The sequence below is a fragment of the Solanum pennellii genome, chromosome 5, assembly GCF_001406875.1.
Source record: "Solanum pennellii chromosome 5, SPENNV200".
Lineage (NCBI taxonomy): Eukaryota > Viridiplantae > Streptophyta > Magnoliopsida > Solanales > Solanaceae > Solanum > Solanum pennellii.
This window is the reverse complement of record NC_028641.1, coordinates 5,820,066-5,836,931: the sequence shown is the minus strand read 5'-3', so window position 1 is coordinate 5,836,931 and position 16,866 is coordinate 5,820,066. Positions and strand designations below refer to the sequence as shown.

The window sequence follows — 16,866 nt, the reverse complement described above, 5'->3', positions numbered from 1 at the left end:
ATTTTGAATGACTTTTTTTATTGGAAGAATTTCATATCATGTGATTTTAGTTTTACTACCTAATCCCATATCAATACTTCTCATGTGATTTCATGTATAGACAATTACATGTGAAAGTTTGTGTAAAGCATGTTCAAACCATCTTAAACAATATTTAATTATGTCTTTATTTAAAAGCAATAAAAGTTACATTTAATCCTAATTTACTAATGCAACTTATTACTTTACGTACATTAACAATTTTGTAAAACATTAAAGATTAGTACAAATAGACCGTTTCAACATTATAATTCTAGAATATCTTTGACTTTTCCAAATACAGCGAGATGGTAAGTAAATTATTATCTTCAATGAGAAATTTAAATTTGAAGTATGAATAAAATTACTTTTAACAAAAAACACTTTATCTTCATAAAAGAAATTAGTAACACAAATTTAAATAATTAAACCTCAAAATAATAATAATTATTATTAATATTATTATATATAGAGCATGAATCAGAAAAGTCAATACTCAATAGGATTCACTTTGTAAATCCTTAATTGTAAATTGTTTTTTTCTAAAACTAATACTAACAAATTCTGTCTTTATTTAAGATTCATAGGATTCATTTAATGCATTTTGCCTACACAGATGGTAAGTAACTTGCTATTCTTAATTTAAAATATAAACAAATAGTTCTTACTTCCAAAAATAAAATTTAATTATATAAATTCATATTAATTTAATTTTAAAATAAGTATTGCGAAAAAACAAAAGAAAAAGAAAGATGGAGCAAGACCTAATCTGAAAGCATGAATCAAGAAGTCAATAGAATTTATTCTCACCAAATTTATTTATTATTTTTCTAATAACTAATACTAAGTTACTAACAAAACTTGTCTTTATTTAGATTATTAATTAAAGATTAACATTTAATGCACTTACCATAACTCTATATTGAATGAGACTATTCATTTTTAACGAAAGATCTCATAATCAAAGATCTCATATTTGAGTGGTCATATTTCAATACAATATCATTAACAAATGTAATACGGTGATAAAACTTTTTTTTCTTAATGAAAATTCTTGAATTCGAATAGTCAAACTTCAATATAGATACTAAATATTATAAAAAAATAAAATAAAAAACATTTAATGCATTTTAATATTACCTTTCCATGTTTTAAAACAAATACATGTACATACCAAAGTGTGATTTAAGTAATATTTTAGTCAACACAAATAACTTCAAAAAAAAAAAAAAAAACTCTTTCTTCTTGTATAGTAAGTAGTATAAATAGGATACAACCCTTCACTTCTCTTTACTCAAAAAAAAAATAAAATAATCAAAATCTTGAAAATTCATAGAGAATTAGCTATGGCAGCAGCAACACCACTGTTGAAAGATGAGCTTGATATTGTGATTCCCACAATAAGAAATCTTGATTTTTTGGAGATGTGGAGACCCTTTTTTCAGCCATACCATCTGATTATTGTTCAAGATGGTGATCCTTCAAAGACCATTAAGGTCCCTGAAGGATTTGATTATGAGCTTTATAATCGTAATGACATTAACAGGATTTTGGGTCCTAAAGCTTCTTGTATCTCTTTTAAGGATTCTGCTTGTAGGTGTTTTGGGTATATGGTGTCTAAGAAGAAGTATATCTACACCATTGATGATGATTGCTTTGTGAGTATTTCTTCTTTTTTTTTTCCTAAAGATTGTTTTTTTTTTGCATTGATTTATATTTTTTGTGATTATTTAAGTTTGATTTGTGGTGGGGGTGGATAAAAATTGGATCTTGGTGAATTTTGAGGGTTTTTTTAAGTGTTGGAAGGTTAAAAGTTGGATCTTGGTGAATTTTGAGGAGGTTTTAAAGTGTTGGAAGGTTAAAAGTTGGATCTTGGTGAATTTTGAGGAGGTTTTAAAGTGTTGGAAGGTTAAAAGTTGGATCTTGGTGAATTTTGAGGAGGTTTTAAAGTGTTGGAAGGATAAAGATTGGATCTTGGTGAATTTTGAGGGGTTTTTGAGTGTTGGAAGGTTAACAATTGGATCTTGGTGAATTTTGAGGAGGTTTAAAGTATTGGATTTGGGGTTTTTCTAGGGTTTATGATGACCAAATTTAGTAATGTGATTTGGTAATTGTTATGGATCTCTTATGCTGAATTGTGTTTGGTTGTTATGCCTTTATTTTGTTTTAGTTTGTTGTGGGGAAGGTTAAAAATTGGATCTTGGTGAATATTGAGGGGTTTGATAGTTTTTTTTTTGTGTGTATTCATATTCTCCGTGTGGAAGTTTTGATGGATCTGTATAATTTTTATGTGAAATCAAGTGTGGTGACAGATCTTACTCTTTTGTACCATTAAGACTAAGTCTTTGGCATATGTTACACATAATAGAGGTGCTAGATTTGTAATGAAAGTTTATGCTTTGGCATTGTTTTGATTCTGCTTTCCTGTTTAGTTAAATGTTGTTAGGATTGAGATTAATGTTTTGAATGTTCTATTCGATTAGTTTGTTTCGGTATTCTTGCCCACAAGCTGAAATTTTGTCTGCTGATGTGAAGGTGGCCAAGGACCCGTCTGGTAAGGATATCAATGCACTTGAGCAGCACATCAAGAACCTCCTGTGCCCATCTACTCCGCACTTCTTCAACACTCTGTATGATCCATACAGAGATGGTGCAGATTTTGTCCGTGGCTACCCTTTCAGCATGCGTGAGGGTGCTCCAACAGCTGTTTCTCATGGATTGTGGCTCAACATCCCTGACTACGATGCTCCCACGCAGCTTGTTAAGCCTCATGAGAGGAACACTAGGTATGTACACTTTTCATGAGTTATCTGGTTACTCGTACCTTTGAAACTATACTTACTCAATCACCATTAATATCTTGTTGTTCCAGATACGTTGACGCTGTCATGACGATTCCAAAGGGCACTTTGTTCCCTATGTGTGGAATGAACTTGGCCTTTGACCGTGATCTCATTGGACCTGCAATGTACTTTGGTCTCATGGGTGACGGTCAGCCAATTGGTCGTTACGACGATATGTGGGCCGGCTGGTGTACCAAGGTATGAATGGATACTTCCTATATTTCCTTGAGTCAACCATTTGATGTTTTTATGAAGCATTGAGAATTCTGACGTAAAATAACGTCAAATTTGTAGGTCATATGTGACCATTTGGGACTAGGAATCAAGACTGGTCTGCCCTACATATGGCACAGCAAAGCTAGCAACCCATTCGTTAACCTCAAAAAGGAGTACAACGGTATCTTCTGGCAAGAGGAGATCATCCCCTTCTTCCAGACTGCAACGCTTCCTAAAGAGTGTACAACCGTCCAGCAATGCTACCTCGAGCTCTCAAAGCAGGTTAAGGAAAAACTTTCCAAGATCGATCCGTATTTCACCAAGCTAGGAGATGCTATGGTCACGTGGATCGAAGCTTGGGATGAGCTTAACCCTACTGGGGACAACTTGGCTAAGCTGTCCATCGCCGATGGTCCAGCAAAGACTAAAAAGTAGATGCTATTTATAGCTTTTGCTCATTTTCTTCGACGACTAAGACACTCATGAGTTAACTAGAACTGGATTCTACTTGTTTTAATTTTAGTTGAGGATTTAGGTTTCATATTGCTGCTGCTGCTATGTGGAGCAGCTTTTGATTGCCTTCTCTGAGACATCATAGGAGTATTTTTATTTTTATTTTTTTATTTATATAAGGTTTAGTTCCAAACTTTGAGATTATCTTTTAATATCAATAAATTATGGTTTAGTGCTTTATGCTTATAAATCTCTCATTTTTTTCTTGTCTAATTTTGTTTGAATTCAGTTTTACATCGAAGTTTTGATTGTTTTTTTGGTCTTGTAGTGTTGACTGCGATTCTTTGCGTTGGCAACTTTAGAATATGCCAACTTGATTGGACTTTTTCTACTACTATGCATCACCAGTAGGCAACTCACTAGAAGTTTTCAAATAAATATTAGATGTTTGGTATAATATTTGACAAATAGTATTTATATAAAACTAGTTATTTAGATGTATTTTAATTGAATTTTCCTTTGTGTAATTGAGATTAATAAAGCGAATTGTTTGTACTTCTTTTAATAGTCAAAGTGAGAATTCTCTATTATATGAGTATATAGTTATAGATTTGATGAAGGATAAACTACCTTATTGAAATCAAGCTTAAAAATATCATATAGTACTTCCTCTGTTTCTAATTATTAGTTTTTTTGTTGTTCCTAATTACTTGTCTATTTTAACAAAATAATATTCTTTTTATCTATTATACCCTCAATAGATTATTTTGAAAAATGTAAAACTTTTTAAAAGTTTCAAATTTTTAATTTACACACTTCATAATTAACAAGAATAAAATAGTAAACTCACTGTGTCGATTATCAGAGTCATTAAATTGAGTATAACTAACTACAAAATATTCATCCGATCAAAAATGAATTGGAGTTCAAGAATAATACTGAAGGGAAATATAATGGAACTTTCATTATTTAAAATCCAAATTTAATCAGTTATTTACAATCTATGATTGTACTTGGATTGGATCTATTAAAAATCACAGAAATATACTACTTTACAGATCTACAAAGAGGTTTGGCCTACCAGTTTTTCTTTGGTATCCATCTAACTTGTTAAAGGTGGAGTTAAAGTTAGTCATTTAATATGAACAAAGCCTGTTAACATGGCAAATATATCAGCAACTGACCTCCATCGCTGGCTATGGCCACTGCACAATGACTAGAATTATCAGAGACAATGGATGACACAGCTGCATCTGAAAGAGGAAACAGGAATATCAGTAAAATTCTAACTTCACCATAAGATAAACAGATAACTTGTGTTGATGAAAAAAAAAAAAAAGCAATCTCAGTAATATATAGATTCCTAGAGAGATGGAGGGAACTGATATAGTTAAGGGAATATCTAATCTATATTCTGAGCATGTTACTTAGTTTAGCAGGGCTAATGAGGAGATCAAGTATGCAGTATGCTAAGATGCCACAATTTTTCCCACGAAAAATCTTTGCAAATGCATAAATTCCTAGGTTACTGAGAGAGATAAGGTGAAGTTACAGAATGAGTAATTAGTGAAAATCAAATTTTCCTACTGAAAGTAAGTTTGTCCAGAACCCGAAAATAAATACATATTTTGCTTAGGAATTCTTCACTTATAAAAGCTGATGAGATTTCCATAAACTGAACATCACACAATAACTATTAAGATTTGAGCAATAAATCTTGCAACAAAAAGAGTACCTTTGAAGTGATGCAGAGTTTGGAGCCTTTTCCCTGTAGTTAGTTCCCACGTATAGACCAGTCCATCACTTCTCCCAATAATCCCATGACCAGCTGAATAACCAATTGCAGTAGCCCTGAGAGGCAGATGCCAGATAAGCTGAATGGTCACCGTTTATCGTAAGGACATTAAAATACACATTTCAGCACTTATTTCTTTTTTAGCATTTTACCATTTGATACGAGAAGTCAACCTGCTATCAATCTTTAGAAAAGGTTTAGACCAGTAAATACCTTAAACTTCAGGAATGTAGATCAGAAGAGTAGTCTATAATGAACAGAACGTTGCAGTCTTTAAGTAATTTTTAATGTCTTTAAGAATGTTATAACAAGTTGATTAAAAGGTATGACTGTTTAAGAATGTTCATTTTGCCAAGTTCTCACCTCTGATAAAGTAGCATACAGTTTAGGAAAGGGAGACCATCGAGAAACTGTCCCATCATTGTAAGTAAAAGTAACGTTCCTATCTTCCTCCAAACCTCTAAGCCTTCCCCCTCTTCAGCCCCACAAAAGAAAGAAGGCCTTTGGTTAACATTTTCATGATGTCAAGCACCCATATACCAGAAGACTGACAAGGTAAAACCGAAGGTTGCTGGAAGTAACTTTTGAAAGTCTACTTTAACCAAACAAGAACTTCAAGTGACATCTATATATTTCAATGGACTTGAGATAATTCAAGATTAAAGAATCAACCTTTCAATGACCAATATTCCTGCACAGTGGATATATTCAAGTACACTCAAAGAGTAGATGGCTATTCCTTCCGGTATACAAGTAGCAGAAATCTCACATGACTCATCACCAAAATAACCTACAGCAATAATTCTTTTCAGCGATGCTCTAACTTTACTCAATTTCAGTACCACATCATTAACTTTTTTATGGTCAACCATGTAATTAAGCGAAGGTATAATAGGACAACATTGTGCTAGAATGAGTTTTAATGTTCTTGTGAGTTGTGAAGAATGGGAATTGGAGGACAAGCTTTCTAAGATCCCTTTGGAATTTATCATTTGATGCATGAATCACGCAAAGAAGTACATGATTTTGGAATTGACCTTAAAGAGAGGACAAGCCTCTTTGCCAAACCCCAAAACTTCATATCAGACATGTATCCTTACCCAATCTTCAACAATCATGATTCTCCTTTAGTCTTTTAAACTGTAGGATAAAATATGGAATAGCTCTTGGAACTATAAGGTCATTTCTCCCTTTTGTGATGATCAACAAAATCAAATAAATAAATAAAAAACATGAATTAAGATTCTCAGATATGTTTTCCAGAATTTTATAGTACAACATGTGGGCAGTACCTTGGATCTAGAGAATTTCCCATGATCATTGTGTTATTAACCAATAGAGCGAGCCTCCACCAATGATCTGGATCAGTCTGCTGCTCACTAGATTGATAAGCAGACGAATTTGAATCAGGAGCAGTTGAAATAAGAACCCAGATTGCCACATCTTTATCCTCTAATAAGCAGAAGGGTCGATTGTCACTTATTTCCAAGAAAGACATCTTTGTGACATCTGTTATTTCGTTAATAATCTCTTCAGTGACCCCCGATGGAGCGGTGAACTTTCTTTGCCATCTAAAAAGACTGACCGGAAGACATTGGAAAACAGAAGTACTGGCAGCAGAAAAGTTTGACACAAGCATGCACTTCTTTATATCCCTGAAGACAACCAAAATACTGTGAGAAGGGACAGTAAGCAAAAAACTCTAGGACTCTTAAGTACCAAACGTATGCACCAAGCTCAGCAGAAGTTATTCTCATCTCTCAGCATTTACTTTTAATATTTGTTCATCTTCTAGAATGGAAGAAAAGCATAAAGGCATATGGATATCTCATCCTTTGTGACAAAGAAAAATAGTGAAAACAAACGTAAGAAAACTTTAGACCCTAATATATTCAAACTAATAGGGTATTGTAGAAGTTGCAGTAATTTAGCTTCTATGAAACAATGTGCTTGCAGGAAGTCCTAAAGCAAAATTACGTGTGGTGGTATGCATATTCACTAAAACAATAACACTGCAGCCAGCTCCGATTTCCGACATACTGCTTCTAATTGATTCTCTTTTTCAGCTCCCACAGAGGATGATGATAGATGTCTTCAACATGTATTCACATCTGTGTGTGCACTTGTTTTTCTGGGTGTGTATGGAAGTGACTAACAATATGACATTCATACATTAAAATACATATCATTTATAGACTCTTGAAACTATTTGCACGTATAATTAAGTAGAAGCTGGAGGTAAAATCTTTAATCTATTATTTTTTCGAGAATGAGCACGACTGGGGTGAATAGAGAAGTAAACTATGACGAGAAACAAAATAAGGAAATGGATAAACAGTAAAACACAATGTGCACATTACAAGTACAGCATCATTTAAGATTACAAGGGATATATTACCATAGTCTAAATTCCCCGAAACCGTTGTACCCAAGAACCAAACTAGCAGAATTTGGTATTCTTTTCAATTTCATTGTAGAAAAGGGTGGGCAATCAGGTGGCAGCAAACAGCATTTTTCTGTCTCCGCACTGCAAATTCAGAATTTTGGAGCAAATTAAACTACATAGCAAAAGAAACAAAACCTAAACCACATCAAGAAGTATCACAAATTTGAAGTCGGACACCAGATCATTAGAGTGAAGAAAAGTTTATATAAGTGGTAGAGTACAATAAATGACTGATAAAGCGCGTAACTACCATTAAGTGGGCTAGTATTGCAAATGTTGGCCATATGAACTGATAAAAGGATTGGATTTAATTCAAATACAAGAAAGATAAATTTAGAAGCAACTCTCTCAAAGTTATTATCACTGAACGATCAATATTGTGATAAACATGAATAAACTTGAAAACCACAATGCTTAAGAAGAGTCACCTCCATTTTGTATTCATGATCCATACGTACAGTTTTCCACTTTCTTCAACAGCAACTAGGTGATCAGGTGGACACACCAATATACAACAGACCCTTAGCGTCGTTTTCAGTTTAGTAATGAGAGAGAGATAACCATTTCTAATTTGCGTAATCTTTACTGCATTTTCCTCGAAAATATTCAAAGCACATAATGAGCACTGGCATTTTATATCACCCTCCCTGAGAACAAACACGGAGATCAGCGCACTAGCATTCATCTATGCTACAGCCAAAAAACAAACTAAAGACCAAACACTTCTGTCTCAAGTGAAAATGCAACCTGCAGCTTGGGGCTATTACACTATTGAACAACACAAGTGATTGCCCAATTGGTGTCAACTGCACAGCAGCACTGTCCAGTTCAATCTGCATAAAGAAATATAGATTATGAGATAATATAGACCAAGCCATAGGGCCACAGCAATGCCATTGAAGAAGAGAAAACATCTCACATCTCCACGAAAGGCACCATCTGAAAATTGGAAACGTATAGAAACCTGACCAATAAAAGAAGGGCACCCCTTTTCTTCTCCTTCCATTGGGGCCTTGTACATGAAAATAGTTCTATCCTCATGCAATGGTTGACCACATAAAACACAAATATAAAGATCATTTTCTTGTCTACTTAATAGCACTGATGAAATTGGCATGGGATGGGCATAGCCTGCAATAACCTTGAGAACACCACTTCTTTCACTCTCAGACTTTAAATCTTGCTGGGCTTCCATGTTTGCATTCTCATTATTCTCCTTTTTCTCAGTGGTGTCAGCAGAAAAAATTATCTTCTGCTTTTGCTTATCTAACAGAGGACCAGTAAACCTGACAGATTGTTGGTCTCTGGACAACATTTTAGTCAAGTTGCCTTCAGAATTAGTTGCAGTTGAATCAAGAAACTTTGAAGTTTGAATATGGTCTAACATCTGATCCATTTCTTCATCTTGTGATCTGGAGGCCAAGTAAAAAGGTGCACCATTGGTACTACTGGATCTTCCTTTTGTGTTGAAGTTAAGGGACCGTCCTTCAATATGGGGTTCATCAGTAGATATAGATTGTTCTATTTGGCACTGCTTAGAAGAGCTCCCTTGTAAGAAATGTGAGGTGTGCATTGCTTTTATGTCCGCATTTGACTCTGGAACAGAATCATCTCTGAAATCTCTGCAGATGATACTTTCAGATAAAGAAACATGTTGCATCATTGATTCACCAGAAAGTGGAATCTTAGTTAAGCTCCCAGTGACAATTGCTCCAGTGCTTTTGTTTCCACTAACTTCCTTTCTTGATGCTTGAAGAAATTTATGTGTTCTTGGTAAGAAGTCATTTTCTCTTTCTGTTCCTGTTCAACAATTTATTACTTTCAATCAATTGGTGTACAGACTGTAGTTCAGCTTAAAAGACTGAGGGCTCATATCTCATCACTGTATAGAAAATTTTGAAGTTCAGACTAGCTACATAAATAATAATTTCAACAAAAGATGAAATATCACAGAGCAATATCAATCAATCTATTCACCTTTTGTTAACAAAAAATGGTTCTAGGAAAAGCACATGGAAAGAGAACATTATACTCTGACCCTTCAATCAAAGAATCAAAAGATCACAAGGAGATAAAGTCACCTGTTTCACCATTGCAAGCTGCTGCTTCTAAATTATCACTCTTTGATGGCTCCACGATTTCAGGTCTGCAGGTACATAAACCTTGAACACTATGATCTTCTTTAGCAACTTCAGCTACTTGTAGAATCTGAGCTAACCCCTGACTTGGAGTATATCCACTTTCATAATTATCAAAACTATCAGGGACAATAGCTTCTGCAAGGGAACAAGCTGTAGATGCTGGAACACAACCTCGAAATGGAGAACTGGTATTTTCCTTTTTCTGTCTGAGCAGTGAATTCTTGTCAAGCTCACTGACTGCAACAGAAAGTAAGAGGGAACTGAAATAAGCTTTAATTAAAAGACTTCATGATAATCTTATCAATGATTGAAGTAGCAACTAAGATTACTAAATGAGAGCAGCAATAATCAGCTGAAGTTAGAAAGTTACAGTTTACCAGATGTGGAGTCAAGATAGAGGCCAATCTTCTTATTTTCGTCCTGAGAATTGTGGATGGATATTTCTGGTGATTTTGTATCATTCTTTTTCTTTCTAGTGTATGTCCTAATCAAAGGAAGTGCTCGAGGAAGCAGAAATGTCATCATTGAGTTGGCTATTTCATGTCCAGCAGAATCTGGCTCACTTTTCTGTGAATTCACTTCCAAACTAGATGTACCCGTTTCACTTTCTGGCCGTGAACCAATTATTGGAGAGTCAGGAAAATTGGTACTAACAGCAGCTGCAACATCCTTCACAATCTCTGCAGTGAGACTAAAAGGTTCATCTAGAAAAGTGAAAAGACAACCATTTAATGAATTAATCAGGGAAGTGGAAGTCAGGTAAGAGGTAATGCAAGATGCAGCACCAAAGAAAGGCCCAGGTAAGTAATAGCTCATAGTACCTGATTGATGATCCAAAGTATCAGGTGCCCAAAGATTGGCATCATTAATTCTCTGTGTTCCATTCTCGACCGGTGATTCTCCATCCTTCTCTGCAGTCATTTGGTTCTCAATTACCTGCCCATCCAGAACTTTTGACCTATCAAACTGCAAGAAGTTAAGAAAATGTACCTAGCTAGCAATTTCAGTAACCAAACAACTTACAGAAAAAAGGAAAATGATAATATGATTGCTATCCCCTTTGTTTTTGTTGTTTACGTGGGATCTTGTAAAATAATAAAAGAAAAAGTAGTACAACGGACAAAAAAACAGGAAAATTATGCAAAATTAATGAGAACAGTGTATCAGAGCATTTAATGTGATTGAAAGGGAAAAAGGCAGTTAACACACTGACCAGCTTTCCATCTTTTTGTAATTCAGTATATTCTTCTACTGGTTTTTCAGTCTCACAATTTAAATGCTTCCTCCCTCCTTGAGAACTAAGACTATCTACTATCAGATGATCATCTTTGTCAAAAGATTCTACAACTGGAACCAGAACTTTTTCTCTCTCAATTATAGTTTGCAAATTCTCTGACTCTTGCAATGCTTCTGAACTATTGCAAGACCCTTTGCTTGAGGAAAAGGGAGGCAGATGTTCGCCATATTCCTGTTGGCTGGAATGCGAAGCTTTGATATTGCTACTTTTATTCTGATGTCGAGGTTTTTTGAGACTGACATTGGCAGCTGACTTGATATTATTGGTTCTACCTTTACTATTTCTCTTCCCAGCTCTTGGTGGTTTTGCCATGTGTTTTAGCAGATTTTGATCTGTTTTTGATCCCCTGTGTTCTGTTTGATTTACTGCCTCGGATGTCTCCTTTCCAAGAGAGTTAGTCGATAAGAGATTCTGCTCTGACACTCCACTGATATTTGCCAACAATTCTTCTGATGGTACTTCAGTCTTGGTATTCAAATGCTTCCTCCCTCCTTGAGAACTAAGACTATCTACTATCAGATGATCATCTTTATAAAAAGATTCTACAACTGGAACCACAACTTCTTCTCTCTCATTTATTGTTTGCAAGGTCTCTGACTCTTGCAATGCTTCTGAACTATTGCAAGATCCTTTACTTGAGGAGAAGGGAGGCAGATGTTCACCATATTCCTGTTGGCTGGAATTCAAATCTTTGATGTCACTACTTTTATTCTGTCGTCGAGGTTTTTTGAGACTGCTATTGGCAGCTGACTTGATATTATTGGCTCTACCTATCCTATTTCTCTTCCCAGCACTTTGTGGGTTTTCCATATGTGTTAGCAGATTAGGATCTGTTTCTGATACCCTGTGTTCAGTTTGGTTTACTGCCTCAGATGTTTCATTCCTAAGAGAGATAGATGACAAGAAATTCTGCTCTGGCGTTCCACTGGTATTTGCCACCACTTCTTCTAATGGTACTTCAGTCTTGGTATTCAAATGCTTCCTCCCTCCTTGAGAAATAAGGCTATCCACTTTCAGATGATCATCTTTGTCAAAAGATTCTACAACTGTAACCAGCACTTTTTCTCTCTCATTTATTGTTTGCAAGGTCTCTGACTCTTGCAATGCTTCTGAACTATTGCAAGACCTTTTACTTGAGGAGAAGGAAGGCGGATGATCACCATATTCTTGTTGGACGGGATTCAAACCTTTGATATCGCTGCTTTTATTCTGATGTCGAGGTTTTTTGAGACTTGTATTGGCAGTTGACTTGATATTATTGGTTCTACCTTTCATATTTCTCTTCCCAGTACTTTGTGGTTTTTCCGTGTGTGTTAGCAGATTAGGATCTGTTTTTGATACCGTAAGTTCAGTTTGGTTTACTACCTCAGATGTCTCATTTCTAAGAGAGATAGACGACAAGAAATTCTGCTCTGGCGTTCCACGGGTATTTGCCACCAATTCCCTGAGTAACCTCTGAACAAACGTGTTCTTGAACCCGAAAAACTGTAAGGAGAAAAGAAATAAAAACATTAGGCTCATTTAGTTTAACTTTAACCTTTTAATAATCCCATTCAAAGTTAAGAGAAACTTTAGCAACTTATGCACTCTGCAAGCTAGCATTCAAATTTTGATCCAAAGGAAATTTTACTAGTATAAGGTCGATAAACAGATGATAAATTCTATAAGCAAATGTAACTCTTCCACAATATTCTGCTTATATGGAAAATAGTTCCTAAGCACAATGCTTGAGTTTTTCACAACAAGCCTTTGAAATTCTTTTGACTAGCTTGATTAGCTTAGGTGAATAAACTATCTTAACAATCATCCTTCAAAATGAGATGATAACATGATGTGGGAATTGGGGTTTTATCAGAGAATTGCTTTTACCACTCTAACTCTGAAATGTGGCTTCCTGTGTAATTTCCAATACAAGAAATTACCAACTTAGACATACCAATTTTAAGATGATTTTGAGAAAAATAATTGGTTGATTGACCCATTCCATCAGTTAAAAAACACAAATTTCTTGATATAACCTGCTCCATTAGTGTCTTTATTCTCTTCTAAGGGAAAGTTGAGACTTCTTGGGAGATGTATCAATTGGATTTCTTATTTGAGATTCCAAAACGAATATAGAATGGATATCTTTTGAGCACTTCATCTTTTGGGATAAGGCTCAATTACAGTCCAAAATGAACCCTGTCATTCCCTCAGGTGGAACAATATAGTCCTTAATAGAACAAAAATTGCATGCACATTTTGACCTCTGACTAGACCAAGGAGACCAATTCTTGTTACAACAGAACCCATACTTTCAAATAATTAAATCTCACTCGAAAATACCAATTCAAATAGCAAAAAAGGTAGAACATTCGGTATTGCAGTATGTTAGCTGGGACATAAATAGGCGCAAGACACACCTCCACACCATCAATCTTACTGGAGTGTCTCTTTCCATGCAACAATTTTATTTGACATCCTTTTTTCTGGAAACTCTCCCATGCAATATCTGGAGTTTGCCCACTACATGATTGCCTATCTGTAGAACTAATCTGTTGAGAGGCAGAGACAAGAATTTATTATAAATCCAAAGCTAGAGATACAGTAACAATCTATTTAACATGTTGCAAAAAGCAGCATAATCTTTGCTACACACCGTAAATAATGGCCCATTGAGGCCTTCATGAATTTCCATTTTGTAAGAGACTCCATTTTGAGTCCTAAGAGCATTGTATCCAATAGGATAAGGATAGCGGTCTTTTCCCTGCAAGTCAAAAAGCCAAATTAAGTGATACAGGAATCTCTTACACAGTACATTGTAAGTCTGCCAACCATGCTTTTTGCTGATATTAAGAACAGGAGTTTCAAGAATCGATGTAATCTAAAAGAAAACAAGACAACGAAACTCCACCATTGAGCGCATATATATATATATATAATGAAATGGACCGACATAGGTCAACATGTTTGCGGAATGGTCAGCAAAATTCTGTTTAGAACGTATACCAGTACACCAAATGAGTGTAATCATCTTACATCTATTATGGACGCAAGTCATTTTACATTCCGCTCCTACTTATACTTGGTCCTAATAACATTTATAACATTATTTCCACAGTGATACCAATACAAATCACTCCCCCACCATTATTAGATTCCACTAACTGTAGCTACACCCAGTAAAACATCAGAAAGACTTGACAATTATATTTGAAGTTTTAAGGTAATATGTTCTTCTCAGGAAACATTTTTCATCACATCAAACAGCACCCACATCAACCATTAGAGATGCCCATACTGACACTTGAATAACAAGCGCAATGTATCTTGATTTCTTTTTGCCTATAAGTGATCCACAATTTTCTTTAAAAATGATTCCACAGGATTACATGACTGGGAAGCATAAATCCTCACACTAGTTATGATGACTACCAGAAATTTAGAATTCACTACAAATCCTCCATCACATTTTGCTAGTATAGAATACTCAGTATCTTGTCAATGTACAACATTTGTCACAATTCAGGTATGATATGCTTAAGATCACGCAGAACATTTGGCTGCAGCTACTCATTCACAATTAATCGAACCAGAGGACTTTCTTACACAACTGTCAGACTGTCAGAAGAAAGTAAAAAAACAAAAAAAACTAGTTTCGCATTGGTATTAGCACAAAATATTAGCTCATCATTTTTCAGTTAGGCAAAAAACGAATAAATACCTAAGCTACATTCTCAGATAAAGGGTTCATCAATTGATCTAAAACAATAACTTCCCATTCAAACTAAGCTAACCTAAAAATTTGTGCAATCATACACCTACATAGTAGAACAAAAACTGGGCAAAATACTCATATCCGCAACCAATAACGCTTCGAAAGCTCCAAAAAACTATATTAGCTACATGACTAAGCTCAGTAGCTCATCAGTTGATCAATTACAATAACTTCCATTCAAACTACGCTAACCTAAAAAGTATGCAATCAAACAGATACATGTAGAACCAAAATTGCGCAAAATATTCATATCCACAACCAATAACGCTTTGAAAGCTCCACAAACTAAAATACTAATTATTAACTACATGACTAAAGTCAGCAGTTAATCAATTAATCTATAACCATAACTTCCATTCAACCTACTCTAATCGAACAATAAATACGGAAAATACTCATATCCACAATTAATAACGATTCGAAAGCTCCAAAACCTAATATATTAGCTACATGACTAAACTCAGCAGTTCATCAATTAATCGAAAACATTTTACAGAAATAACAACATTGAAATTGTTACCCTAGAGGAGCTCCAGTACTTCTTATCCCATGAACCAGTATAAAGTTTTCCGATTGATAATATCTCCAGTCCGTCCGATTTCTCGTCGATGAATTTCGCCATTGAAATTCTCTCTTTCTTTCTCTCTCTAGAATTTTTAGATAGAGAAAATCGAGAGGGAAGAGAAGAGTTGAAATGGCGGGAATTGAATTCACGATTTTCTTCTCTCCCTCCTAAATTTCATTTTCCTCTTCCTTCTTTTTTTTGGTTATTTTACATTTCAGTCCCTTTATATGTATTTAAGTGATAGTTTAGTCCCTAAACTTACCTTGTTTTGATATTACACCCTATATTTTCATTCTATAAGTTGTGGTTAGATGACGACGATCCCCTCATTTTTAATTAGAGAGTTTGGGTTAGAGTTCATAAGAATGAAAAAAGTTATCATTTTCAGGATTGGCTTGTGTGTAAATTAATATTTAATCAAACTTAACGAATATTAAAGAAAAGTTTCAAATTTTCACGTTAATTTAAACTTTTAAGATAATATTTTTTAGTTATATAGCAAACGCATTGATAAAGTTAGAGTAAGAGATGTGTCCAATCAAAGCTTCTTGAAATGGGAATAAAAGAGGGTGGTCTTAGATCAAATGGTTATGTACAAATGTATGTATAATAGAAAAGTAAAACATTTACGAAAGGGACAAATGGAGAAGAACGAAAACTAAAATTTTAACTTTTTGATAGGTAGATTATATTGTTACTAATTTGTGACGCTCATGAAGAATTATGATTAAAAATGAACAAAAAGATGAAAATGCACGTTATCAAAATCTAGACGAATTTCGCATTGAAATAAGACCATACATGTCACTAGTTCACATAGTAGGCAGTTTTAAACTCGATTATATCATAGCTCAAAGAACAAAATTTTGTGAGGTTTGTTAGCGCAAAATAAACAATATATTGTAACTTGAGTAGCGAAAAGTTCCACCTTTTTATGAATAATTATTTGTAATAAGTATCTTTAGGTGAAGTAATAGTACTTCCTTTGTCTAAAATATACTTGTTATGTTTTGTTTTTTTCTACTGTCAAACTATATGAACTTTAATTAATATTTTGATAAATCTTTTTGAACCATATTATTGAAGATAATAAATTGCAACTTATAGTATTTTTTAAAAAATTTCAAATATCTAAATTCTAGTTATAAAATATTTTATCTTTAATAGTAATTAGTCAAATTGACTTTCAAGAAACAATGTGACAACTATTTTGGAGTGCATTGAGTATAGCGCCTCTTTAACACTAACAACATAGACAAGTTAAAGTATTGGTTGGCTTGGCATAATTTGACAATGTACGAGTGTAACGACTTGTTTCCGTTGTTATAGAAAATT

At 34.3% G+C, this 16,866-nt stretch overlaps 2 protein-coding genes across 4 annotated transcripts; one reads left to right on the top strand and one right to left on the bottom strand.

Annotated features, from left to right (window-relative positions):
• The first annotated feature begins 1,316 nt into the window (after positions 1–1,316).
• Positions 1,317–3,780, top strand: LOC107020722 (probable UDP-arabinopyranose mutase 1). The gene is made up of 4 exons (XM_015221188.1): positions 1,317–1,676; positions 2,554–2,804; positions 2,891–3,059; positions 3,156–3,780. The coding sequence occupies exons 1-4, from the start codon at positions 1,365–1,367 to the stop codon at positions 3,510–3,512; spliced, it is 1,089 nt and encodes a 362-aa protein (XP_015076674.1). The 5' UTR covers positions 1,317–1,364; the 3' UTR covers positions 3,513–3,780.
• A 689-nt stretch (positions 3,781–4,469) lies between these two features.
• Positions 4,470–15,675, bottom strand: LOC107018710. 3 transcript variants are annotated; one of them, XM_015219259.2, is made up of 14 exons: positions 15,487–15,675; positions 13,848–13,955; positions 13,612–13,743; positions 11,126–12,694; positions 10,734–10,878; positions 10,290–10,616; positions 9,853–10,149; positions 8,691–9,571; positions 8,519–8,604; positions 8,200–8,418; positions 7,724–7,852; positions 6,618–6,980; positions 5,266–5,381; positions 4,470–4,783 (listed from the first exon to the last, which is right to left on the bottom strand). In XM_015219259.2, exons 1-14 carry the CDS (start codon positions 15,586–15,588, stop codon positions 4,686–4,688), a joined length of 4,572 nt encoding a protein of 1,523 aa, XP_015074745.1. In that variant the 5' UTR covers positions 15,589–15,675; the 3' UTR covers positions 4,470–4,685. The 3 variants fall into 3 exon arrangements, with proteins under 3 accessions (XP_015074745.1, XP_015074746.1, XP_015074747.1); XM_015219260.2 differs by having other exon boundaries at positions 8,691–9,565; XM_015219261.2 differs by having other exon boundaries at positions 10,734–10,848.
• Between the last annotated feature and the right edge of the window lie 1,191 nt (positions 15,676–16,866).